This window comes from Perca fluviatilis, chromosome 12, assembly GCF_010015445.1.
Source record: "Perca fluviatilis chromosome 12, GENO_Pfluv_1.0, whole genome shotgun sequence".
Lineage (NCBI taxonomy): Eukaryota > Metazoa > Chordata > Actinopteri > Perciformes > Percidae > Perca > Perca fluviatilis.
The window spans coordinates 29,643,440-29,670,014 of NC_053123.1; the positions used below are offsets into that span (position 1 = coordinate 29,643,440).

Consider the following 26,575-nt stretch of genomic DNA (forward strand, 5'->3'; position numbering starts at 1 on the left):
CTGTGAAAGAATCGAAACTGAAAGACGTGCGAGCTGGGTCGTAAAAGAAAGAAGAGCCCCTTTTCCCTCATTTCGCCACCGGTGTGGTTTCCATGTGCAGAAATCTGTGTTTGTGCAGTAACACCTGAAGGTATCTACATAAGAGGGACATGACACGGTCATGACACATGAACCCTAACCCTGACTTGTCGTGACAAAAACCGAATGACGCTTACTAAAAGAAGCGTTATGTCATAAACGTTTATGACTCGTTCATACTGTTCATGACACGTTCATGACAGTGTCGTGTCACTCTTACGTAGATACCTTCAAGTAAAGTGTAACCGTTTGTGCTTTATATATAGTGACAATTTCCCATAAGCACCTGAGCCGATCAGAGGGTGGAAATCCCTTGGAAAAGATATGGATTTAAATATGCTTAAAGTGTCTCCCATGGACATGTTGTCTAAACAATACCTCATTCTCATTATGGCTTCATTAAAAACATTTCTTTTTTTTGAAAGTGCCAAGTTCTTCTACATTAAAAGTCTCTGTTAAGAAAAAGAAAAGGGTGTCGGGAACACGATGGCCCGATGACCAAAGTCTGTGGACGTTCCTTCTGTAATCCGATAACGTTTTAAACTCTGTAACTGTAGTTCTGCTCCCGTCCGGCTCACATGCAGGTGACCTCGGCTTTCCCCTCTTCCTGCTCAAAGCCGCCTTCCTCCAGGTGGGACAGGGCGCTGGGATACCCCCCTCCGAACACCGGGAAGCCCCCGATGCCCCCGGCGGTCGGAGACAGCTCCTCTGGAGGGACGGGGCTGCCGACCGCCCGACTCACGGAGCGACGGGACACGTCGCCGTGCACAGAGAAAGCCTGGAGGACAGGGAGGGACACAGAGACAGGCGGTGGATTAAATCACCCAATTCAATACTTTTTAGGCACCGACCGAATTGCCTTCTAGTATCGGTATCAAGTATTAAAAAAAAAGAAAAGAAATTGTCATTCTACCAAATTTCAGTCCACACGATTATCGGCCGTGGGACAGTCTGGCGAGGTCAGTGACTCGAGTCTGTTCGGTGTGTCCCGTGCCATCGTCAGTCTGGGGGGCTTTCGGCGTTCATTTTGGCCGACCTGACATGTTCGGTCGGAGGCAAAATGACGAAATGACGAGCGGAATGAGCGTGACCAGAGTCTCTCAAAATCTGACGAAAATCTTTTAAACTGACCTTTGTTGATCTGAAATGAAGACAGATTCAGCGACTGCACGGCCTGTTTCTCTCTTCAAATGTTTTCAGAAACATGTTTCAGTGAACTATTTTAGTCCAATATGAGATCGAATTCTGAACGAGCCGCCATGACAGTCTGGCTTTGAATTTCCGGAGAAATCAAACCCATGTGACGCGTTCGTCCAATCAGCTGCCGGTGTTCATTTCTTGGGCAACAATACAGAGTAGCGCCGCCTGCTGCTATGGAGACGTATTACGTTTCTCAAGTCAGCGTCGCCTCAGTGTGTCCCGAGGCAGTTTTTTGGACCTCGGGGACCCGACTGGTCATCTCGACTGGCTTTTCTGTCGACGATCAGCCGTCTGGTTGGTGTGTCCCGGCCTTAAGGGACATGTGTCAAACTCAAGGCCCGCGGGCCAAATCCGGCCCCTCGCTGATTTTGATCCGGCCCGCACATCAATTTAGGTTCATAATAAATTCCGTCCCACCTAGTTTTTGTCACTTTTGCCGATGCTTTTGGCACTCCCCCCCCCCCCATTTTTTAAGTTGTTTTTGTTGCTTTTTTCAGCCTTTTTTCTATGATGGCTAAGGAAGTTTTTCGCTGACTTTTTTAGGGCTTTATGTCGACCAAACTGTGAGGGAGAAGACTTTATAAGATGTAATAATACAGTCAAGGATATTTGACTTTTTCAAAATGAAAGCATGTCAATAAACTCTAAATGTCTGGCCCTTGATGTGATTATTATTTCCCAACGTGGCCCGTAGTGAAACTGAGTTTGACACTACTGCCCTAAGGAGTAAATCTCGTCAGCGTCAGTGAGCCAATCAGCACGCAGCACGCTTCTACCAAGATCTAATAATGTTTGTGATTGGCTTTCTAACGTTACAAAACTCTACGTTACGCACAGAGACGGAGGATTTGTGCCATAATGTTCGTTTAGGAACTGGTATCGGAATCAAAACATTTTTGAACAATACCCAGCCCTACAATTAAGTGACAAGTAATAAAGAGCAAATTATATTTTATATTGATCAGTAGAATCATTTTGCTGTTCCAGGGTTTCTGCTGTTTTGAAACAGAGCAGAAGGAGAGTTTACGACACTAAATACATAACTACGAATATACACTACCGGTCAAAAGTTTGGGGTCACTTAGAAATGTCCGTTCCACTCCATTCCAGACAGAATACCAGCTGAGATCAGTTGCTTTGTTGTTTTTTTAACCAGGGCAGCAGTTTTCAGATTACATTATGTGATTACAGAATTGCAAAAGGGTTCATTATCAGCAACCTTTCATCCAATGTCCCAAAGGCCCATTCTGTTTACTAATCTGATATCATTTTAAAAGGCTAACTGAGAAAACATTGGGGAAACCTTTTGCAATTATGTAAGCACAAGATTAAAATAAGTAAGGGCAACAACTCTTTATTAACCTTCATTAGGCCACAGCAAATTAACTGCAACCCACTCTGTCCACCAGGGTGCAGTGTAACCACTTAAATAACCTACCCCTGCAACTACAGCCTGACAAACACAATCTTTGACTTTTGATGCCGTAATGCCAGCAAGTCCGTCCCAAAACGTCCCATTTTTGAGTAAATGCCATAACATGTTCTTTGTAAATCTTTACAATCAACATATTCTTTGTACATCTTTACAGTCATTCCCCAAAAGAACCAAGCAGGCCTTCCTTGTTGCACGATCCAAATTTTCTTTAAAGTGCTCATATTATACTCATTTTCAGGTTCATTGTTGTATTTAGAGGTTATATCAGAATAGGTTTACATGGTTTAATTTTCAAAAAACACCATATTTTTGATCTGTTTTAGCTACAGAGTGAGACATCTCACTTCTGTTCCATCTTTGTTGGGAGTCGCACATGCTCAGTAGCTAGGTAAGGACTACTAGCCAGTCAGAAGCAGAGTGTGAGGGCGTGTCCTGACAGTACCTAGGTAAGGACTACTAGCCAGTCAGAAGCAGAGTATGAGGGCTGCGCCTGACAGTACCTAGGTAAGGACTACTAGCCAGTCAGAAGCAGAGTATGAGGCTGTCCTGACAGTACCTAGGTAAGGACTACTAGCCAGTCAGAAGCAGAGTATGAGCGTGTCCTGACAGTAGCTAATAATAAGGACTACTAGCCAGTCAGAAGCAGAGTATGAGGGCGTGCCCTGACAGTACCTAGGTAAGGACTACTAGCCAGTCAGAAGCAGAGTATGAGGGCATGCCCTGACAGTACCCAGGTAAGGACTACTAGCCAGTCAGAAGCAGAGTATTTTTTTGTTTTGTTTAATGACTCATTCCAATGTACTCAATTATCTTATGGAAATTTTGCTTCTTTTGAATATGTGGCTCTTCAGCTAAGATCCTCCCCTCAAGCTATACTTCTAAATATCTACAGGCCACCCAAATACTGTGCAAACTTCTTTGACGACTTTACTGAACTGTTGTCTATAATCTGTATTAACTTTGACCGTGTAATTATTGCTGGAGATTTTAACATTCATGTTGATAACACCAAGGACCGAGGGACCAAAGAACTGTGTTGTGTTTTTGAGAACTATGGACTGACTCAGCATGTGACACAGCCCACGCACAATAAGGGGCACACACTGGACTTGATTATCTCCAAGGGTCTAAACACTTCCAAGGTTGTGGTGACTGATGTTGCTCTCTCTGATCATTCCTGTGTTTTCTTTAACGGCACTATCTCGGTGCCCAAAAGTGTTCAAACAAAGTTAATCAGAAAACAGTATATCACTGAAAACACCAGTGAATCATTCATTCAGCTTTTCTCCTCTACACCCACCCTCTCAGGGGTCTCAGTCACTGAGCTTGTAGATAATTTCAACTGTAAAATTACGAATGTTATTGATGCCATTTCTCCCACTAAGGTCAAAGCTGTCTCTGGTAAGAAAAGATCTCCATGGAGAAATTTTATAGTGGTGAGAACAGAAAAAAGAGAGCGTCGAAAAGCTGAACGCAGTTGGCGAAAACTAATCTCCAGGTCCATTATAAACACCTATAAAGAGAGACTTCGCATTTATAATTTGGAACTAAGGAATGCAAGGCGGTCCTTTTTCTCTGACATTATCGCCAGAAACAATAATAATTCACGTGCTTTGTTTGCTACCGTTGATAGATTAACTAACCCTCCAGTACCAGTAGCATCTGAACTGTTGTCTACCAAGGCTTGCAATGACTTTGCCTACTTCTTCACAGACAAAATTCAGAAAATTAGACAAACAGTCAGTGCTTCCAAATCAAGTGCAGGATATGTGTTGTCACAGTGTTCACGCAAAACAAATTCCAACATGACACAATTTCATACGATCAACCATAAAAACCTGGAGGACATTATACAACATCTGAAAACCTCCTCCTGTTGCCTTGATATTCTATCAACGGGTGTTTTCAAAAATGTTTTGAATTGTTTGGCTTCTGATCTTCTACAGATTGTAAACACATCTCTGCTCTCAGGTATTTTCCCACAGGCCCTAAAAACTGCAGCCATCAAGCCACTCCTAAAAAAGAACAATCTAGACACAACACTAATGAGCAACTATAGGCCGATATCAAACCTTCCATTTTTAAGTAAAATCATAGAAAAAGCGTTTTTTCAACAACTCAACCTTTTCTTATCACTAAACAACAGTTTTGATGCCTTTCAGTCAGGTTTTCGACCACACCACAGCACTGAGACGGCTCTCGTTAAAGTCTTTGATGACATCCACTTAAACACAGATAGTGGCAAAATTTCAGTCTTAGTATTACTTGATCTCAGTGCTGCATTTGATACGGTCGACCATGACATATTACTTGACCGATTGAAAAACTGGGTTGGTCTTTCTGGCTCAGTACTAAAGTGGTTTGAATCCTATTTAAAGAATAGGGACTACTTTGTGTCTGTAGGTAATTATACATCTGAGCATACAAATATGACGTGCGGAGTTCCCCAAGGCTCCGTTCTGTGGCCTCTTCTGTTCAACATCTACATGCTTCCACTGGCTCAGATTATGGAAAACAACAAAATAAGTTACCATAGTTACGCGGATGACACACAAATTTACATAACCTTATCGCCAGGGAACTATAGCCCAATACAACAAATGAATAAGTGCGTTGAACAAATTAATAACTGGATGTGCCAGAACTTTCTTAAATTAAATGAAGAAAAAACTGAGGTGGTTGTTTTTGGAGCTAAAGAGGAACGATTAAAAGTCAGCGCTCAGCTTCAAACGACAATGTTAAAAACAACAGACAAAGCCAGAAATCTTGGTGTAGTCATGGACTCAGACCTGAATTTTAAAAGCCACATTAAGACAATTACAAAATCAGCCTATTATCACCTTAAAAATATATCAAGGGTTAAAGGACTTATGTCTCAGCAGGATCTGGAAAAACTTGTCCATGCTTTTATCTTCAGTAGACTTGACTACTGTAACGGTGTCTTTACAGGTCTCCCTAAAAAATCAATCAGACAGCTGCAGCTGATTCAGAACGCTGCTGCTCGAGTCCTCACTAAAACCAGGAAAGTGGATCACATCACTCCAGTACTGAAGTCTCTACACTGGCTTCCAGTGCCTCAAAGAATTGATTTCAAAATACTTTTACTGGTTTATAAATCACTAAACGGTTTAGGGCCAAAATACATTTCTGATCTGCTACTACATTATGACCCACCCAGACCTCTCAGGTCGTCTGGGACAGGTCTACTTGTTGTCCCCAGAGTCAGAACTAAACAGGGGGAAGCAGCGTTCAGTTTTTATGCTCCACATATCTGGAACAAACTCCCAGAAAACTGCAGGTCCGCTTCAACTCTCAGTTCTTTTAAATCAAGGCTGAAGACCTTTCTTTTTGATCTTGCCTTTCTTTAAATAACCTATTTTATCTGCTTTTAAAAGTTTAACTGTTTTAATGTTTTACCTAACAGTACCTAATATTGCCTAACAGGGCTTAATAGTACCTAGAACAGTGCCTAACAGTGCCTAACAGTGCCTACCTAACAGTGCTTAAACTGCACTGTAAATTTTATTCTTGTCTTTTATGTTTCTCTGTTTTTTTTTTTTTTTTTTTTTTTTTTTTTTTAATTCTTATACTGCACTGTAAATTTTATTCTTGACTTTGAATGTTTTTAAATTGTTTTTAATTGTTTTCTGAATGCTCTTTCATGTTTTATGTAAAGCACTTTGAATTGCCCTGTTGCTGAAATGTGCTATATAAATAAAGCTGCCTTGCCTAAATGTCTGGCCCTTAATGTGATTCTTGTTTCCCAATGTGGCCCGTAGTGAAACTGAGTTTGACCCTAAGGAGTAAATCTCGTCAGCGTCAGTGAGCCAATCAGCACGCAGCACGCTTCTACCAAGATCTAATAATGTTTGTGATTGGCTTTCTAACGTTACAAAACTCTACGTTACGCACAGAGAAGGGGGCTCACGTGGTAGGAGCTGAAAATAAATAAATAAAAAGATCTGTGCCATAATGTTCGTTTAGGAACTGGTATCGGAATCAAAACATTTTTGAACGATACCCAGCCCTACAATTAAGTGACAAGTAATAAAGAGCTAATTATATTTTATATTGATCAGTAGAATCATTTTGCTGTTCCAGGGTTTCCGCTGTTTTGAAACAGAGCAGAAGGAGAGTTTACGACACTAAATACACAACTACGAATATACACTACCGGTCAAAAGTTTGGGGTCACTTAGAAATGTCCGTTCCACTCCATTCCAGACAGAATACCAGCTGAGATCAGTTGCTTTGTTGTTTTTTTAACCAGGGCAGCAGTTTTCAGATTACATTATGTGATTACAGAATTGCAAAAGGGTTCATTATCAGCAACCTTTCATCCAATGTCCCAAATGCCCATTCTGTTTACTAATCTGATATCATTTTAAAAGGCTAACTGAGAAAACATTGGGGAACCCTTTTGCAATTATGTAAGCACATAATGTAATCTGAAAACTGCTGCCCTGGTTAAAAAAAAAAAATGCTCAACTGATCTCAGCTGGTATTCTGTCTGGAATGGAGAGGAATGGAAATGTTTAAGTGACCCCAAACTTTTGACCGGTAGTGTAAATGCACTTTAATTGTGCAAAGTTACCTTCATTCCTGAAAGGATTCTTGATTTATTCCTTTACTACAGCTCAGAACAACAAGAGGCTTTGTGATGATATTTGGAAATAAAATAAAACCAATAATCCACACTTAAATATATTCCCCAATGATTATCAATGCAATATTTTTGGTCAGGTTGACTTCATCAGGCATTCATCTCTTTTCTTCTAACCTTAGCTTTGGCAGCAGAAACATTACTTTTAACTTTTTTTTGAGGAGATTAAAATAAGTAAGGGCAACAACTCTTTATTAACCTTCATTAGGCCACAGTAAATTAACTGCAACCTCCACTCTGTCCACCAGGGTGCAGTGTAACCACTTAAATAACCTATCCCTGCAACTACAGCCTGACAAACACAATTTTTGACTTTTGATGCCGTAATGCCAGCAAGTCGGTCCCAAAACGTCCCAGTTTTGAGTAAATGCCATAACATGTTCTTTGTAAATCTTTACAATCAACATATTCTTTACAGTCATTCCCCAAAAGAACCAAGCAGGCCTGCCTTGTTGCACGATCCAAATTTTCTTTAAAGTGCTCATATTATGCTCATTTTCAGGTTCATAATTGTATTTAGAGGTTATATCAGAATAGGTTTACATGGGAAAAAGCCAAAAAGCATAATATGAGCACTTTAAAACATGGCATTTTCAGCGTGTAGCTTGCTAGCTCGAGTTGTTTCCCGTCGCGAGGGGATTTTGAGAACGGAAACATAGACTTCCACTGATCCAGACTAGATAAAAAGATGTAAAATCAGTCAAGCCTCTCCTCCTCTCACCTGGTTCCTCGGTTGTACTGCTGCCTGACTTCTGACCGGCCGCTGGAGAAACACAACCTGCTTTGTGGCCAGATTCCCATCACTGCACACACAAACACACACAAACACACACAAACACACACAAACACAGGGTTAGCTTACAGAGCAGGCTGATGCTGAGTTCCACATCGCATACTTTCCAACCGGATGAGGTCAGACATCCTGGAATTTTTTTACATCCTATGTATTTGGGACATACTATATTTTTTTCTTCTGGCATACTAAATAGTATGGCAGTATGGGTATTGGAGCGCAGCCTGAATTAGTTATTACATCTACCTGTCGTGACGGATGATGGGAGTGGGCAGCACACATGTGAGCAGCCAACCAAACTCAGCCAGAGTGTGAAGCAGAGGCCCGTAGTCCGTCTTCACATTGGAGCCCTGAGTGTAAACACAACATCTCCATATATAAGAGCCACTTTCACCTACGCCAGCAGTTGGAAGAAGAAGGAAGAGATCGGGCAATGTGTGGCTTATAACCAGTCATAAATCTAGATAAAGTAAACCAAAGTACAGTTATCGAACTAAACTGGCTTGGTTTCATGTTTTTCTGGGGGGGAGCCAGTATTGTAAGACAATTAAAAAGGGTCAGTTTTCACAAAAACACACACAAAAATAATGTATTTTCGCCTAGTTAGCACTGCGTGGAAAAAAATGCAGCTCATTTATCTGCATGGAGCTGGCCCACCGATGCAGTAGTGGTTACAGATGGACCGTACAAAAGTGTAGCCAAAATATCCCGGATGTGGGCGCTGCCATCATGTAATTTTGGAGCCAGAGGATTAGAGTATTTCATTGTCTCACTCGTACAGTACCCTTAACAACACCTGAATCCACACTTTGCCCTGCTGGTATCCACTGTAGCCATGCATAGAGACTGTTAGGTGAGGTTTTAAGATGTGTACATGAGAGGTGAATGAAAGTTGGTTGTGGTGTGACAGAGCTCTCGAAACCTCTCGGAATATTGTGTGTGAATAAACACATAGTTTAAGTAGTTTTTGTATGTGTAATTTGGGTGAACTGACCCTTTCCATAAGACTTACTGCCCTCTCACCCTTCAAGAAATTACACCGCTTGGCCGATATTGAATTTCATATCCCGTTGCTTTCGTCAGAATGAGGTCATGCACGATCATTATAAGGCATTCACGCTCTCACACACACACACCTCGATGACAGTCCACTGCTCTACGACGATGGTGTCATTGGCCGGATGAGAGGTGCTTCTCTCTTCATACACGAACAATCCCTCCAGTGATCTGGGCACCGGCTCGCCTGAAACACACACACACACACACACACACACACACACACACACACACACACACACACACACACACACACACACACACACACACACACACACACACACACACACACACACACACACACACACAGTAAAATGTGAACAAAGGTTTATATTGTCATGTTTTTACCATTACATATACACAATAATTCACATTTTTAACACTGTCAGGTGGCACATCTTTTCAGTTCTGAAAGACTTCAAAGGAAACATGACAATGAGAGGATATCATTGGTTGATAATGACCCAGTTTTTAGAAATAGGTTAAACTCTCTGTGTGGAGAGTTCTCGTTGCTGCCTGAGCATGAATGTCAGTGTGTGTGTGTGTGTGTGTGTGTGTGTGTGTGTGTATTATATTTAATTCAGGACTCAGAGGCCTACAGATGATGTCTGCTACTCCGCAGAGGAGCAGGAAGTGAGTTCGCCAAGGTTGGGAAGACGGCTCCAAATATAGACGCAGCGGGAGAGAGGGGGACGGGGGACGGACCACAGCCAAAACAGGAAGTGACTGAGTTTGTGAGTATTTGCGAATCACTGTTTTATGAGAAAAGATAATAATGGAAAAGGTAGAGGAAACCTCTTTTTCTTCACTCCCATTATTTACAGATTTAAAATGTCTAAAAAAAAAAAAAAATCAAAGAAAGAAATACAATGAAAAACACTTCGCCATACGGATTTCCTTTTCATGCATGCACGCACGCACATAGCATCACATCAGCATTTAAAAAGGTACTTTACTTGAGTATTTCCATTTTTAATGCTACTTTATATTTCTACTCCACTACATCTCAGAGGGAAATATTGTACTTTACTACATTCATCGGACAGCTGAAGTCCCTTTTTTACAAAAACCCCACATGATTTAATTCTAGTGGTATCCAACAAATGTCAAACTGGCTCCACATTGACCAACTACATTATAACAAATCTCTTTCATGTATTAAACAGAGTACTAGAACTAGTGACCATCTTGTAAGTAACAAATTTAAATTCAGGACTTTTACTTGTAATAGAGTATTTTCAGATTATGGTATTTCAAGTAAAGGATCAGAGTACTTCTTCCACGACTGACTGTAGCTGTCCAGATTTGTAACGGTGGTTTAATCCAACATGAAACTAGTCTATATGACCTACGTTCCACCTCCGGGATGTTCAGGTGCCGCCGGAAATTCCGCCGGATGTTCCTCATTTCGGCCGGATGTCCGTCACCTTCCACTTTCTTCGTGTTGTAATTCTTAACTCCGGTGGATTTCTGAGGACTATGGTTAAAGTGATGGTTCGGAGTAATTTCACCCTAGGGTCCTTTGCACCATGACCTCGAGCCAAACACCCCCCCAGAAGCTTTTTTAACCTGGGTGAACATTGGGCGAGTTAGCGTAGAGCAGCGTTAGCCGCTGAATAGCTTAGCGCAGGGGCTAATGGACCCACATTTGTATCTCGTAAATGACCCCACTAATAATGCCCGAAATGATACCAAACGTCTACACTAGTACATATAGGTTATGTACTCATAAAACGATGCATTGGAAAGTTTGTAATTACACCAGAAGTGTATGTAAATAACACTTGCCTGCTGGCTTCTGCTCTCTGCTGTTGTTGTTGCTGCTGCTACAGTTGCGGCAGTAAGAGTGCTTAGGGCCGTCTATAAATTACAACACCGAAAAGAGATGCAACTAAAATATTTATTAATTTAATGATTAAATAAGGTAATGTCTCCAAACTTACCTCAATTATAACTTGTCTCCTGCTAGTTATACTACAGCACTTACTTTAAAAAAAGTTAAATTAATAAATATTTTTGTTGCATCTCTTTTCGGTGTTGTAATTTGTAGACAGCCCTAAGCACTCTTACCGTTCCGGTAGGTAGCAGCAGAAGCAGCAGCAGCAGGGACGAAGCCAACAGGCAAGTGTTATTTACATAAACTTCTGGTGTACTTACAAACTTTCCAATCCATCGTTTTATGAGTAAATAAACTATTTGTACTAGTGTAGAAGTTTGGTATCATTTCGGGCATTATTAGTGGGGTCATTTACAGATACAAATGTGGGTCCATTAGCCCCTGCGCTTAAGCTATTCAGCTGATAACGCTACTCTCGCTAACTCGCCTAATGTTAGACCCAGGTGAAAAAGCTCTTGGGGGTGCTTGCCTGGCGGTCATGGTACAAAGGAACCCAGGGTGAATTAATCTCGAACCCTCACTTTAACTGCTCCTCAGATCTCTGCAGGGTAAATCCAGACAGCTAGCTAGACTATCTGTCCAATCTGAGTTTTCTGTTGCACGACTAAAAACTACTTTTGAACGTACACAGGTTCCAAAACAAGTTCCGATTGTCCGACGATTGTGATTGGTTTAAAGAAATGTCAATAAACCACAGCATGTTTTTCTCCCATCCCGGTATTCTGTGTGACTAGCCAGACCTTCCTCCGCAGTGCTGTGGAGGAAGGTCTGGCGATAGGAGACTAACACAAAACCAACCTTTGGGCGTGTCCCAGTAGACGAAGGAGTCGACCAACGACCAGCCTTTGCGGTAGTAGGCGGCAGTCAGCTCCAGCCAATCGGCTTCCAGGGAGCTGACCACCTGACCCTTCCTGGAGACGCGCATGGAGAGCGCCCCCTGGTGGTACTGACAGGCCAGGGAGTCCAGAGGAGCGCAGCCCGGGGCCCAGGAGTGGAAGAAGACCAGCAACCTCAAGTCTGGAAGGAGGGAGGATCAGGAGAAATACATTTGGTACTTTACTGTCCGTACTGATCTGAACTGTATCGGATTTTGTCTCATAAGCACTCACACATACAAGTCCACACATCCTCATTTTATATATATATATATATATATATATATATATATATATATATATATATATATATATATATATATATATATATGATACATTATACCTTTGTTGTTTCATGTAGCCAACTTTAAGCTTGTTTTATAATTCCATGCTTACTTGGGTTTAACTTTTAAATTTCAGGACATTATACATATTTTTTTTCTCTTCCTTAGGTGAGATTCCTTCTATAAGCCCCTTCTTAATCTCACCTGCACAATCTTTCTTTCTTTTTTTCTAGTTGTGTTTCTGTCGCCTTGATTTCATTGTGCAAATAAATAGATAAAATAAATTTGGAGGTACTTGTTCTTTAGTATTAATAAAAATGTGAGTGTCTCACCAGGACTGTAGGTGTTTTCCTCCAGCTCTCTGTCTCCAGGCGGAGTACGCGGAGGGCTGCGTGGAGGCGAGCGGCAGCCCCTCTTCGGACTGTGGACTCGGCCGTTGGTGATCCCGCTCACCTGCTGGAGGACCGAGGCAACGAATCGAACGCCCCCCCGGGCACTGCTGTTCACCTGCCGGACAGACGAACAGAGTCAGACACGCTGAAAACATATACCTGTAGCTCAATATTACAATGAAGGAACGCTGATGTTCTTAACACCACACCAAGAGGTGGTAGTTTACATATTTTAGGGATTTTTAGAGGCCTGAAAAGGTGATTGTTTTTAGTATCTCACTTATTTTAAGCACCTTTAAGTCTTGATAAAATGAAAACATCCTATATTTCACTTATTTTAATAATTATAGAGGCTTAAAGAGGTAAAAAGTATCCAGTATTTAAATTATGTTAGGGATTTTTAGTGGCCTGAAAAGATAAAAAAATATCCACTATTCCACTTATTTTAAGTAATTTTAGTGGCCTGAAAAGGTTCAATATTTAACTTATTTGCGGTGTTTTTATATACTGGAAAAGGTGAAAATATCCAATATCTTTACTTTTGTAAGGATTTTAGAGTTCTGCAAAAGTGAAAGTATTCATTATTTCACTTCTTTCAAGCATCTTAGAGTCCTGAAAAGAGAAGCATATCCAGTATTTAACATATTAGAATGTGTAAATACCCATTTAGAGGCCATCTACCTGTCTCTTGGACCCCATCCCAACGAGGCTACTCAAAGAAGCGTTACCCGTGGTAAACACTTCACTACTAGATATGATCAATATGTCCTTATTAACAGGTTATGTACCGCAGTCATTTAAAATAGCTGTGATAAAACCTCTTCTGAAAAAACCGACCCTGGATCCTGAGGTCTTAGCAAACTATAGACCTATATCTAACCTTCCCTTTCTATCCAAGATCCTTGAGAAGGTAGTTGCTAATCAGTTATGTGATTTTCTACATAGCAACAGTTTATTTGATGATTTTCAATCAGGATTTAGAAAGAATCATAGCACAGAGACGGCACTGGTGAAAATTACTAACGACCTTCTAACAGCTGCAGACAAAGGACTTGTCTCCATTCTTGTTTTACTAGATCTTAGTGCTGCATTTGACACTATTGATCATACAATCCTGTTACAGAGATTAGAACACTTAGTCGGAATTAAAGGAACTGCACTAAGCTGGTTTAAGTCTTATTTCTCTGAGCGATCCCAATTTGTTAACATTAACGATAAACCCTCCAAGCACGCCAAAGTTAGCCATGGCGTTCCTCAAGGCTCAGTGCTTGGACCAATTCTATTTTCCTTATATATGCTTCCTCTAGGACATATTATTAGGAAACACTCAATTAATTATCACTGCTACGCGCCGATACCCAATTATATCTGTCAATTAAGCCAGATGAAAGTGGTCAGTTAGCAAGACTTCAACGCTGTGTTGAGGATATAAAATCCTGGATGACCCACAACTTCCTGATGTTAAACTCAGACAAAACGGAAGTTATTGTGATAGGACCAACGCACTGCCGAACTTCGTTTCGAAAGATATAGCTACTCTGGATGGTATTGCCCTGGCCTCCAGCACTGCTGTCAGAAATTTGGGAGTTATTTTTGATCAGGATATATCCTTCAACGCCCATTTAAAACAAACCTCAAGAATAGCCTTTTTCCATCTTCGTAACATTGCCAAAATTAGGAATATCCTGTCTCAGAATGATGCTGAAAAACTAGTCCATGCATTCGTTACTTCTAGACTAGATTACTGCAATTCCTTATTATCAGGTTGCCCAAATAAGTCCCTTAAGACTCTCCAGCTGATCCAGAATCTTGCAGCACGTGTTCTGACGAGAACTAAGAGAAGAGATCATATTTCTCCTGTATTAGCTTCTCTGCATTGGCTTCCTGTGAAATCTAGGATCGAATTTAAAATCCTCCTCCTGACTTACAAAGCTCTAAATGGTCAACAAAAACTTACTTTATTGTCCCACACCATCTAGAATGAAAGCGCCCCGGAATGCGGGCTACTCGTGGTTCCTAGAGTCTCTGGAAGTAGACTGGGGGCCAGGGCCTTCAGCTATCAGGCTCGCTTCTGTGGAACCAGCTTCCAGTCTGGGTTCGGGAGGGCAGACACCGTCGCCACATTCAAGAGTAAACTGAAAACCCTCCTCTTTGACAAAGCTTATAGTTAGGGAGTGAGGAGTTGCAGGCGTTCACCTAACCCGGCCCACCTGCTTCTCCTCGTAGTTAGTTATGCTATTACAATTCTAGACTGCAGGGGTTGCTGTTTCCTTCCTATGACACACTGAGCTGGCTCTCTTCTCTACTTGTTACTTCTGTATGCATCCTGTCCCAGAATTGCTTGTTACTAATCTAGCTCTGGGGAGTTTACTCCCCGGAGTCCTTATGTTTCTTCTTCGCAGAGCTATGCTCTGTGATTCTCTGAAATCCCGGCCGCATCCTGCTGCATCCTGCTGCATCCGCCGCATCCAACCATGCCCTGCAGCGCCACGCTACATCCCGCAACGCCCCTGCTGTGATGTTCCTATGCACAGAGTAGTCTGGATCCGGTATAGGGGACAGCACTACTCAGTATGACACGATGTGCCCTGCTATGACATGAACTTCCACGATAACCTTCGACGTCACTGTGACCTTTAATGTGACTATTACGCCACTGTTCATCACACCCCCAACCGGCCCCGCAGACACCGCCGCCAAAAGTCTGGGTCTGCCGAGGTTTCTTCCTAAAAGGGAGTTTTTCCTCGCCACTGTCGCGATAGCCACTGCTAATGCTTGCTCTTGATGGAATTACTGTAATTGTTGGGGTTTTGGAAATTACAGAGTGTGTTCTAGACCTACTCTATCTGTAAAGTGTCTCGAGATAACTTTTGTTATGATTTGATACTATAAATAAAATTGAATTGAATTGAATTGAATTGAAAATTTAAAAAAAAGTATTCAGTATTTCACAGATTTGAGGGATTTTAGATGCCTAAAGGAATGAAGGTATATACAGTACAGGCCAAAGGTTTGGACACACCTTCTCATTCAGTGTGTTTCTTTATTTTCATGCCTATTTACATTGTAGATTCTCACTGAAGGCATCAAAACTATGAATGAACACATATGGAATTATGTACTTAACAAAAAAGTGTGAAATAACTGAAAACATGTCTTATATTTTAGATTCTTCAAAGTAGCCACCCTTTGCTTTTTTTGATAACTCTGCAAACCCTTGGTGTTCTCTCAATGAGCTTCATGAGGTAGTCACCTGAAATGGTTTTCACTTCACAGGTGTGCTTTGTCAGGGTTAATTAGTGGAATTGTTTCCCTTATTAATAAAAAAGCAAAGGGTGGCTACTTTGAAGAATCTAAAATATAAGACATGCTTTCAGTTATTTCACACTTTTTTGTTAAGTACATAATTCCATATGTTTTCATTCATAGTTTTGATGCCTTCAGTGAGAATCTACAATGTAAATAGTCATAAAAATAAAACGGAAACGCATTGAATGAGAAGGTGTGTCCAAACTTTTGGCCTGTACTGTAGATTCTTTTTTTTGGGGCATTTTAGACCTTTAATTGACAGGACAGTTGAAGACGTGAAAGGGGAGAGAGAGGGGGAATGACATGCAGCAAAGGGTCGCAGGTCGGAGCCAAACCCGGGCCCGCTGCGTCGAGGAGTGAGCCTCTATATATGGGCGCCCGCTCTACCAACTGAGCAATCCGGGCGCCCTAGATTCTTTTTTTTAATGCTTAACCCTTGTGTTGACTTTGGGTCAAATTGACCCCTTTTCAATTTTTGTTTTATATCATAAAATATGGGACGTAGAAATAAGCGCTGAAAATGTTAGTTTTTTTCAAGGTTGACGGGAAGACAACACAAGGGTTAAATTAATCATCTGGTAACCCTCTGATTTATCTTTGGATCCCCTTGGAGGTGGCAGCTGGCACCCTGGTTGGGAACCACTGGACTAGAGAAACATAAAAATTAAGCTCCCTCGTGTATTTATATATTTGAGGGGCGACTGAGTTCCAGTAAATATCACTGACCCTGTCGATGAGCGCTCTGACCGTGTCACCTGTCAGCGACTCTCCAGGTAACGGCCACTCCTCCACCTTCAACATCGGCACGCTGTAACACATGGACGCCATCTGCTTACTGAAAACACCACACACAGAGACAGAGGAAAACATCCATTAGACAGCCAGTGAGACATGTTGAGCAGTAACTGTGTTTGACGTTAACGCTGTTCAGGTCAGTGGGGAGTTTCTGGATGAGTGTCCAGCTGGAGGGTCCATAGTTCACTTGTAATTGTCACAGAGCTGCAGACGCCAACGCATCAATCATTTAAAGGCTCAGCAGGAGGCGGCTAACACCTACTGTCACAGCAATTACTCAGAGGGTAAACAGGAATTGAAGAGATGACAGTTCTTTGACAACATACTGCATTTTAAACATGAAAGTAAGTTGAAGGAGAAATACTTCTTAAACTCAAGATTCCACTCAAGTAAAAGTACAAAGATTTTGATGGGCAGAATGGTCCCTTTAAGACAATAATAATAATATTAATATCATATTATTGGAATTTTATTATGATACGTTTAGCATCATTTTAATGTTACAGCTAGTGGAGGTGGAGCACATTTTAGCTACTTTATATATTGTTGGATAGTTTAATCGATAGCACAGGACCATATTTTTTTTAAATAAATTAATCATATGTTTTGTTTATAAAATCTTAAACTGAAATGTAAGTACAACATTTCCCTCTGAGATGTGGTGGAGCAACAGTAAAACAGCATAAAATTGAAAGTAAAATACCTCACAAACTTGAGTACAATTCTTGAGTTAAAGTACATTGTTACTTTCCATTACTGCATAAAGTATTTCCCTTTTGTTCATTTAAAAAAAAAAAAAAACACCATCATTAACATTATTAATTCACCTCTACTGCCATATCTTATAAAATAAAAATTATCATGACAGTTATAGTATCTCAACCTATCAAACGTCAGAGATACTTTGTCTCCATTGGCTGCTGGGGGAGCCCTGTTGTTGGGTGGATTTCTAGCCAATAGAAATCTGGGTAAACATCAAGTCAAACCACAACATAGTCTCCTCCAGGCACGCCAGTCTGACCTCCTACCAGAGTTCTGCATTAAATATGCAGCTGACTTCATTCATCATTCATCTTTTTACTAGACAGTATGGAGGTGAACATGTGGGCACAGTGGGAAGGCTTGTGTGCCACAGGCTGTATAAAGTCATCTTTATTGACCTCCCAAAGGCATTTGATACTTAAGATCATTACTTAAAGCTATAGTGCGTAGTTTCTGTCACCCCATGAGGAATTCTAAATAATGACTGTCGGCGCATCCACATGATACCATCCTTCCATAATCGCGCACGCACCCCCACCCCTCCTCCACGCAGTTGCCAGTAGCCAATGAGGACACGGAGAATTAAAAAAACATGATGGACTCTTCAGAAGAGGTAATTATCTTCACTCAAGTTTTCGTCACCGGACGACACAATCTTCTGAACATAGTCATACTGAGATATACAGAGAGAGTTGTGTGGAGCTGATAGTCTTAATTAGCTTTGTAGCAACTCATTTGGCAATGGCTTGAATGTAACGGACGTTCATTAATATCAAAACATTTTACTTACTAAAGCTTTTAACTACAGTCTTTGGGTCAAGATGCTCCATGTCTATCTTACAGGAAGAACTCAGACTATTACCATCAATAATGGGGTTCCACAGGGGTCAATTCTTGGTCCACTACCATTTACATTATAGAGAGACAAAATCACGCCCTTCTACTTCCGGTACATGGGACCTATCTTTCTAAAAAATATATACGGGAGTCAATGGAGAGATAATAATAATTTTTTGGTCCGGTTTTAATTGAGCCATGGATTACAAATATGATGTTCGTCAATTTAAAAGATAATTTTTCAACTGAAGAAAAGTGAAATAATTCAGTATTTTGCTACTTTTAGGGTTAGGATTCGTTTACCTGGGTCTGGGACGGGCGAGGATGGCTCGGTAGAGCAGGCTGAAGGGCAGTGAGCGGGTTCGGCCCACAGACAGGATGATGGGGTGCAGGGCAGCCAGGATGTAGCCTTGTGTGTAGTATGGCTGCAGGGCCTGAGGCAGCTCGGAAAGTGAAGCCACATACTGCACCGTAGGACGGCTACCTGCATGGACAGAGACATGATCGGTAGGAAACAAGTCAGTAAAAGGTGTTCTAGCTGGTTTATAAAAGGTTATACTATGTGGATAATGTTATAAAAAAGGTTCAAAATGCTAAATACTTCTTCCAAAACACCAAAACTGTGCATTACAGGCATCATCAGATGAGTTTTTTTATCACACAAATGTTAAAATACATTTCTGATATATTGTACGAAAAATGTACTAGTTTCACAATCTAAAATGGGAGCATTTGCTTTTTGTCGTAAAAAAAACTATCAATTTGAAGACATAACTTTGGACAAAATGTGATGGAAACTTTTTTTTTGTATTTTACATTTTCTTGACAAAAGTTATCCATTAATTTGAGAAAATCAGCAATTTATTGACAATGAAAAATAATCCTTAGTTACAGCCCCAATCACTGTTTTGCAGTATGCTTTTAGAATTGTCTTGCAGCATAATTATTAAGATATGTCTATGATAACACCTGTATAATTTGATCAGCTATACTGACATATTAAATAGTTATTTTAATGTTGGGCTACACTGTCAGTGTTTTCTAACTTTGGCAGCCTATAAAAGCAGATTTTTTTATCAGTTAAGGGTTACTTTATTTCAACAGTCGGCTTTGGGATTCAGTTAAAAGTCCAGAATCGTTATAAAGCATAGTGGCATGATGCATTCATTGCCCTTTTGCAGTGAACTCTTAATGCTCTGTCCTGTTTTTAGCACTCCAACCTCCCCTCCATCCCAACAGCCCAAAACACAAAAGGTATCCAGTTGATATATGTGAAAAAAGAAATGCAGAAAATCTTCAAATTTAAGAAGCTGGACCCAGCAAAATGTATGGCATTTTTGCTTCAATGATTGACAAATACATTTTTAGTTTGTGGGAAAAACTGAAACCTCACATCAGGACCATTTACAATACAACACGAGACCAGTGTTTTTTTATTAATGTATCCTGTCACACAGATTATTTTTGGCCATTTTTAGGCCTTTATCCGACAGGACAGCTGAAGACATGAAAGGGGAGAGAGAGGGGGAATGACATGCAGCAAAGGGCCGCAGGTCGGAGTCAAACCGTTGAGGAGTAAACCTCTATATATGGGCGCCCGCTCTACCAACTGAGCTATGCGGGCGCCCTCCGGTATAATGACTTGAACATCACTTTTCCACTCTTGCTACTGGAGAACACACACACACACACACACACACACACACACACACACACACACACACACACACACACACACACACACACACACACACACACACACACACACACACACACACACACACACACACAGTAATTTATTTTAATATCAGTTCTGTCATTTATTTTAGTCCAGCATCGGAGTAGGTCCTATATTTAGTAAGTTAACACATATGGAACAACTTTTCAGACATACTTCCACTTATATGGTCAAAACAAATCATATGGTGTGAAATTGACATGTCACCACCAACTCCTTTACATCAAGCCTCTTGCAATATGAAGATGTATCTAGAAACTAAAAATGTCTGCTGCTCCTGCTGCTTGGTCTGACAGTTTTAATATCCTGAATCCAGCTGTGTCTGATGGCTTCAAGAACTGATGACGGCCATAAAAATAACCACAAACCCAGGCACGTTGAGGGAAACAGCACTTCACCACGCTCTTATGTAAAGGATATATATATATATATATTTATTTATATATACACACACACATATATACACTCTGTATGCATATATTTAGTGCTGCTCCCCCAGCTGTGATCTCTGATGTGGTTTTCTGTCCATTACGAAGGGTGTGGCTCTAAACTGACGCACACAAATAAATAATAATCTTTATTCATAGAGCACTTTTCATACTCCACCTTAAAATGAATTAAATGAATAAAAATACTGTTCAAAGGAGGTTCAAGCTCAAATATCAGGAAAGGCTTGTGGATAAAAGTATGTTTTAAGAAGGGACTTAAAGGAGATACACAGAAAGTAGTAGAGTGTAATCTTCATGCTGCTGTGATATTATGTGTAATTGATTATTACAAGGTTGCAACTCATGATTCTTTTCATTATCCGTTACTCTCTCGATCATCGTTTAGTCTATGAAATGTCTAGCCTGGTTCAAGACCTCTGGATCGCCACCGACTTTTCTGATTGGTTCAGAAATTAAGAATGAAGAAAAACAAAAAGAGAAATTTAGCCTGGCTATAAAATATAGGAAAATACTTAAGAATGGCCATCACAGTTTCCCAGAAGAAGATTCCCCTTTAACTGTATTTTCTGATGTGTTGATATTTTTGATGCTTTTTGTAAAAGTCTTTGAGATGTACCTTCTGTAATTGTTGATTATTTTTTTGGGCATTTTAGGCCTTTAATTCCACAGGACAGATGAAGACATGAAAGGGGGGAGGAGAGAAGGGGAATGACATGCAGCAAAGGGCCACAGGTTGGAGTCGAACCTGTGGCCGCTGCGTCAAGGAGTAAACCTCTATATATGTGCGCCTGCTCTACCAACTGAGCTAACACGGCCACCTGTAATTGTTAATTGCCTTGAGATTCACATACATATACACACTTAACAATGGACACCACAGCATACCGTGTGCATCCATTTTTAAGCATTTTTACCTGACGAAGATCTGATTTTTTGGCGTAGAGTCCGTGTGCATTTTTGCACAATCATGCCTGTCTATCACTGTGTGCATTTTGATACAGATCAAGATGTACATGCAACAACTTTAGAGGATTTTTAAGGCTTGAAGAAAAGGATACACTCCCCCAGTGCTTTAAAAAAAAAAAAAAAAGATCACACGGTTGGAAATGTCATCTAGTTTATCCATCTCTCATTTCGGATGCCCATGTTATCCATTTCCTCACCAGTTAGAGGTATAAAGAGTACACAGGCAGCGTTCCAGGAGCGGTTGCTGGTTGAGTCTTGTGTTGTTTTTCTTGAAAACCCTGGCTGAAAATCCCTGTGACCGTCACCATACTTCCTGTGTCCACAAAGAGTGGCTGTTCACAGAGGGGCTTGGCTATGTGCCCCATGAAAAAGCACACACACACACACACACACACACACACACACACACACACACACACACACACACACACACACACACACACACACACACACACACACACACACACACACACACACAGAGTGCGTTTCACTATTTTTGTGGGGACCCGTCATTGACATAATGCATTCCCTAGCCCCTTACCCTAACCTTAACCATCACAACTAAATGCCTAACCTTAACCCTTACCCTAACCATAACCTAATTCTAATCCTTACCCTCACCCTAACCATTACCTAATTCTAACCCTAATCCTAAAGCCAAGTCTTAACCCTCAAACAGCCCTTTAAACTTGTGGGGTCTAGCATTTTGGCCCCACAAAGCTGTCCGGACCCCACAAGTATACTGTATTCTCGGTTTTTGGACCCCACAAATATAGTTAAACAAGAACACACACACACACACACACACACACACACACACACACACACACACACACACACACACACACACACACACACACACACACACACACACACACACCCCCACACACACACACACTCCATTTAACGCATTTCAAGTCGAGTGTGTGAGAGCATTCCTCACTACAACCCCCCACATTCTCACGGACAAACACGCCAGAGATGGAGGAGACCAGTCCACACAGCTGAGATCACTGCAGCCCTCTGAATGGTTTGTCTGGCTGACTCAATTATGAGACTAAAGACCACCAGAACCTCAATGAAACCACTAAAGCAGGGGCCGGGCAAACACAGCTACAGTTTACTGGCATTCCTGTGGGTTTAATAAACCCCACTGACTCCAAACACTCGAGTTTATAATTTAACACGGGCATGTACAAGTTGCAGCCTGTGGACAAAGTTGATGCTTCACTGTGGACAACGTTTAGGACAACTTTCTTTTTCTTTAAAAAGACGCAAAGGACAAAACAGGGCCTGTTACGTCAAACGTGGATCACTCGCAACGTCTGGAGGGTTACGCCGAATAAACAGGCGTCCACGGTGCAGATAATGGCTCCCAGGAGGACCATGATGTCATACACACACACACACACACACACACACACACACACACACACACACACACACACACACACACACACACACACACACACACACACACACAAAAACACACACACACACACACACACCTCCAAGCAAGGCTTTTGTTGCAGCCTTTTTGCTCGTCTCCTCCCCTGCTTTCAGTCCTCACACCCCCTCCCATCCTGCCGCCACTCGCCCCTTCAACCCGCACACTGAGGCCTCTGTTCAGTGCTGTGTGGGACAAAAAATGAGGAGGAGGAGAGGAAGAACGGAGGACTAGCAAAGAGGGGGAAGGGGTAAAAGAAGTAGAGGTGAGAGCTGGCAGGATGGAGGGAGAGAGGGAGAAAAGGGGGGGGGGTGGAGGATTTAGGGGCTTGAGAGGAGATAAGCAACAACTCAGAGGTGACAGGGCTGAGAGAATGGCAGGCGAAGGAGGCAAACAGCGTTTACAAGATGGATTTTACAGGCCCGCATGTTAAACGGCGAGAAGGTGTGAAAAGGAGAAAGCTGCCTGGCAACAAGGAGCAGAGAAAACACAAAGAGTAACACTAGATGGAAAAACAAGCATCTCTGTGAGGCTGCTTTGAGCTAAATGCTAACGCCACAATGACAAGTTTTGCGGGTATAATGCCACATTCACACAGCCATATCTATTAGACTTCAATTAGCTAACTAAATCGGAAAAAAACATTCACGTCAGCCTCCAAGTTGTATAATATTTGGAATTTCTGATTCCCAAAATGAGTTACATCTAAATTAAGTCAATTCTGCTAATTTAGAAGAATATATATGCAGTTTGTATCTGGCTTCAGTTGTCAACGTGCTGCTCCGAATCCGTAACCTCACAAAAGTAACTGATTTAGGCTATTTAAATATTTAAATAAGGGGATTAATAAGACAGTAGTGGAGGTAACCCTCCAGGAACACTTCCAAGTTGGAATAACAGGAAGTTGTCTCGTTCTTCCCATTTCTTGCATCATTAATTCTAGGAGTCATTTAGTGACACATTTGATAATGGCGAACCATTGACACATCAAAACCTTTTAAATTTGATATGTTGAACTTCCAATATTCTCTCTCTTTTATCTCCGTTTTTGGTCTCTACCAACTCCAAAGGTAGCCTGGCTCCGCCCTCCTACGTACTTCCTTCAGTACTCGGTCTGGGTTTGCGGTATATTCTTGGGTTTTCTCCGGCCAAATCTTTACCGGTCAAATCAGCGAACAGAGGGAGCGGCTGAGAACGATGACGTTGAGGTCGTGCGCTAGTTTGAATTGTAGTTCCGAAACGGCGGCGGAGAAAGATGCGAGCGAAGCCATTCGGTCCGTTGTGGCAACGCTGCCGAATATCCAGAAGTTAAAGCCCGAGCAAGAACAGTCTTTGCTGAGTTGTGTTGGGGGCCATGATGTTGTGGTCCTCCTCCTCACGTGGTTCAGGAAAAGTTAGATTTTCCAGCTCGCTCCGTTAGTGGTGAAGGAGTTGGCTAAGGCGAACGCTAGCGATGCTAAGCCGACGTCACGACCCAACGTTAGCGATTGGTTATGGCAGATCCAGAGTGGCTCTGGGCAGATCCAATAGTTTTAAACTTCAACAAAGTACCCGCCTTCAAGGAAGTTAACACTTGTCAATGGACAGTGGCCAGACTCTCTGGACAAATGAAATGGACCAGAGTCTGGTAGGACCAGGCTAGTGTACCAGAGTCTGGTAGGACCAGGCTAATGGACCAGAGTCTGGTAGGACCAGGCTAGTGTACCAGAGTCTGGTAGGACCAGGCTAGTGTACCAGAGTCTGGTAGGACCAGGCTAATGGACCAGAGTCTGGTAGGACCAGGCTAATGGACCAGAGTCTGGTAGGACCAGGCTAGTGTACCAGAGTCTGGTAGGACCAGGCTAATGGACCAGAGTCTGGTAGGACCAGGCTAGTGTACCAGAGTCTGGTAGGACCAGGCTAATGGACCAGAGTCTGGTAGGACCAGGCTAGTGTACCAGAGTCTGGTAGGACCAGGCTAGTGTACCAGAGTCTGGTAGGACCAGGCTAATGGACCAGAGTCTGGTAGGACCAGGCTAATGGACCAGAGTCTGGTAGGACCAGGCTACTCCAAAGGGGAAATTTCTGTCTCTTTAGCCGCTAAATGCTCCACTATATTCACCAGCTAGTCTCTAACTGTGTCTGTCTGCAGTTTGCTGCTGAGCAGGTAGAGTACAGTGGGATTTTATGTATCTTTTTCCTCCGATAACGACGATACGAGAGCGCTGAGCGTGAACCAGAACAGTAAAGTTGTCGGGCTGGACAGATAAACAATGAAACTCAAACCGACCAATCCAGTGATTAGAGATGATTAGAGATGACTAGACATGATTAGAGAAGGCATTTAACCCACTAATTTGGCCATCTCAGCATAAATCACATTATGCCAATCAAGAGCTGAAGATCTGAAGTAAGACCCAGACGGGAATCAAAGATAATTGATTATTAAGTGTGGGTTGCCAGGTTTGTACAGCCTTGCACTGACTGCCCGTAAAATCTCCTCTAAATGTAATAATAAAAGTACTGCCTTTAATCTGAAACAATCCAGATGCCCAGATTACAGAAAAGAGAGATTACAGAAAATTGCACTTATCCCTGGAAATTATGATGATGAGGTACTGGCAGGGAGACTGATATCCTTTTTAAAACCAGGCCAGTGAATCAATTTCTAGGTCAAACCACATCTGAACAAATCAGTCGCCATCTCTCGACAGGTTCTAATGTTTCAGTTCATCCCACATTCGTTTATCCAACCAACCGGCGATGAATACACGTCACCTCAGGTTAAGCCAATCTCTCCACCCGCAAATCCCTCTGTACGGTCTCATTTGTTCATCACGTCCTGACCTGCCATCGCTGTGCTGCGCACCCTTCACGTCATCCTCTGATCCTCGATCCCCTTCATAGTCCACTTCAAGTAGGAACGTGTTGGGATGGCCTCCAGCCTCAGGCAGGAAGTCATTTGTCTCAAGAGGAAACCGGGGATTTTTATTGTCTTTACAGAAAGAAAAAAAAAAGCTATATACTTTACTTCCACATAGAGCTACAAAGATGAATCGATTAGTTGTCAACTATTAAATTAATCGCCAACTATTTTGATTGGTTTAAGTCATCTTTCATGAGAAAGAAAAGTCAAACTTGTGTGATGTCAGCTTGTTAAATGTGAATATCTTCTAGTTTTCTTCTCTCCTCTGTGGCAATAAACTGAATAGCTTTGAGTTGTGGACAAAACAAGACATTTGAGGACATCATCTTGGGCTTTGGGAAAACACGGATTAACACTTTTCACCATTTTATAGACCAAACGACTAATATAAATAATCGAAAATAATCGACAGATTCATCCAAAAATGAGTTGCAGCCCTAGATTCTTGTGTGACCTCTTGACCTCAACAAACAGTTGGTTTACTGGACTGAGCTTTAAAAGTAAGGAACACAATGAGCGGTTTGCAACGAAAAGATCAATAACTATATAAAGACCTCTTCAGAGTCCACATCATTTCTCGCTCAGCCATCAGTGATGAGGCTCAGGGTAAGTATTAGCCATTAGGTACTTTGATGTGCTGCCTCTGGCTCCAGGCCTGACGTCCAGTCTGTACTAAAAAAATGAGGCCAAGCTG

The 26,575-nt window shown here is 41.7% G+C and overlaps 1 protein-coding gene across 1 annotated transcript in view; it reads right to left on the reverse strand.

Moving 5' to 3' along the window:
* Nucleotides 1–224: 224 nt before the first annotated feature.
* The window catches only part of rftn2 (raftlin family member 2), a 34,503-nt gene continuing 8,152 nt past the window's right edge, over nt 225–26,575 (reverse strand). The window contains exons 2-9 of the mRNA XM_039817595.1: nt 18,680–18,860; nt 16,709–16,817; nt 12,614–12,788; nt 11,921–12,139; nt 9,306–9,412; nt 8,416–8,519; nt 8,098–8,179; nt 225–856 (exon numbers count right to left, since the gene is read on the reverse strand). Of these exons, the coding sequence (XP_039673529.1) occupies nt 653–856; nt 8,098–8,179; nt 8,416–8,519; nt 9,306–9,412; nt 11,921–12,139; nt 12,614–12,788; nt 16,709–16,817; nt 18,680–18,860 (1,181 nt within the window). The 3' untranslated portion in view covers nt 225–652. The remainder of the gene's footprint in view (nt 857–8,097; nt 8,180–8,415; nt 8,520–9,305; nt 9,413–11,920; nt 12,140–12,613; nt 12,789–16,708; nt 16,818–18,679; nt 18,861–26,575) is intronic.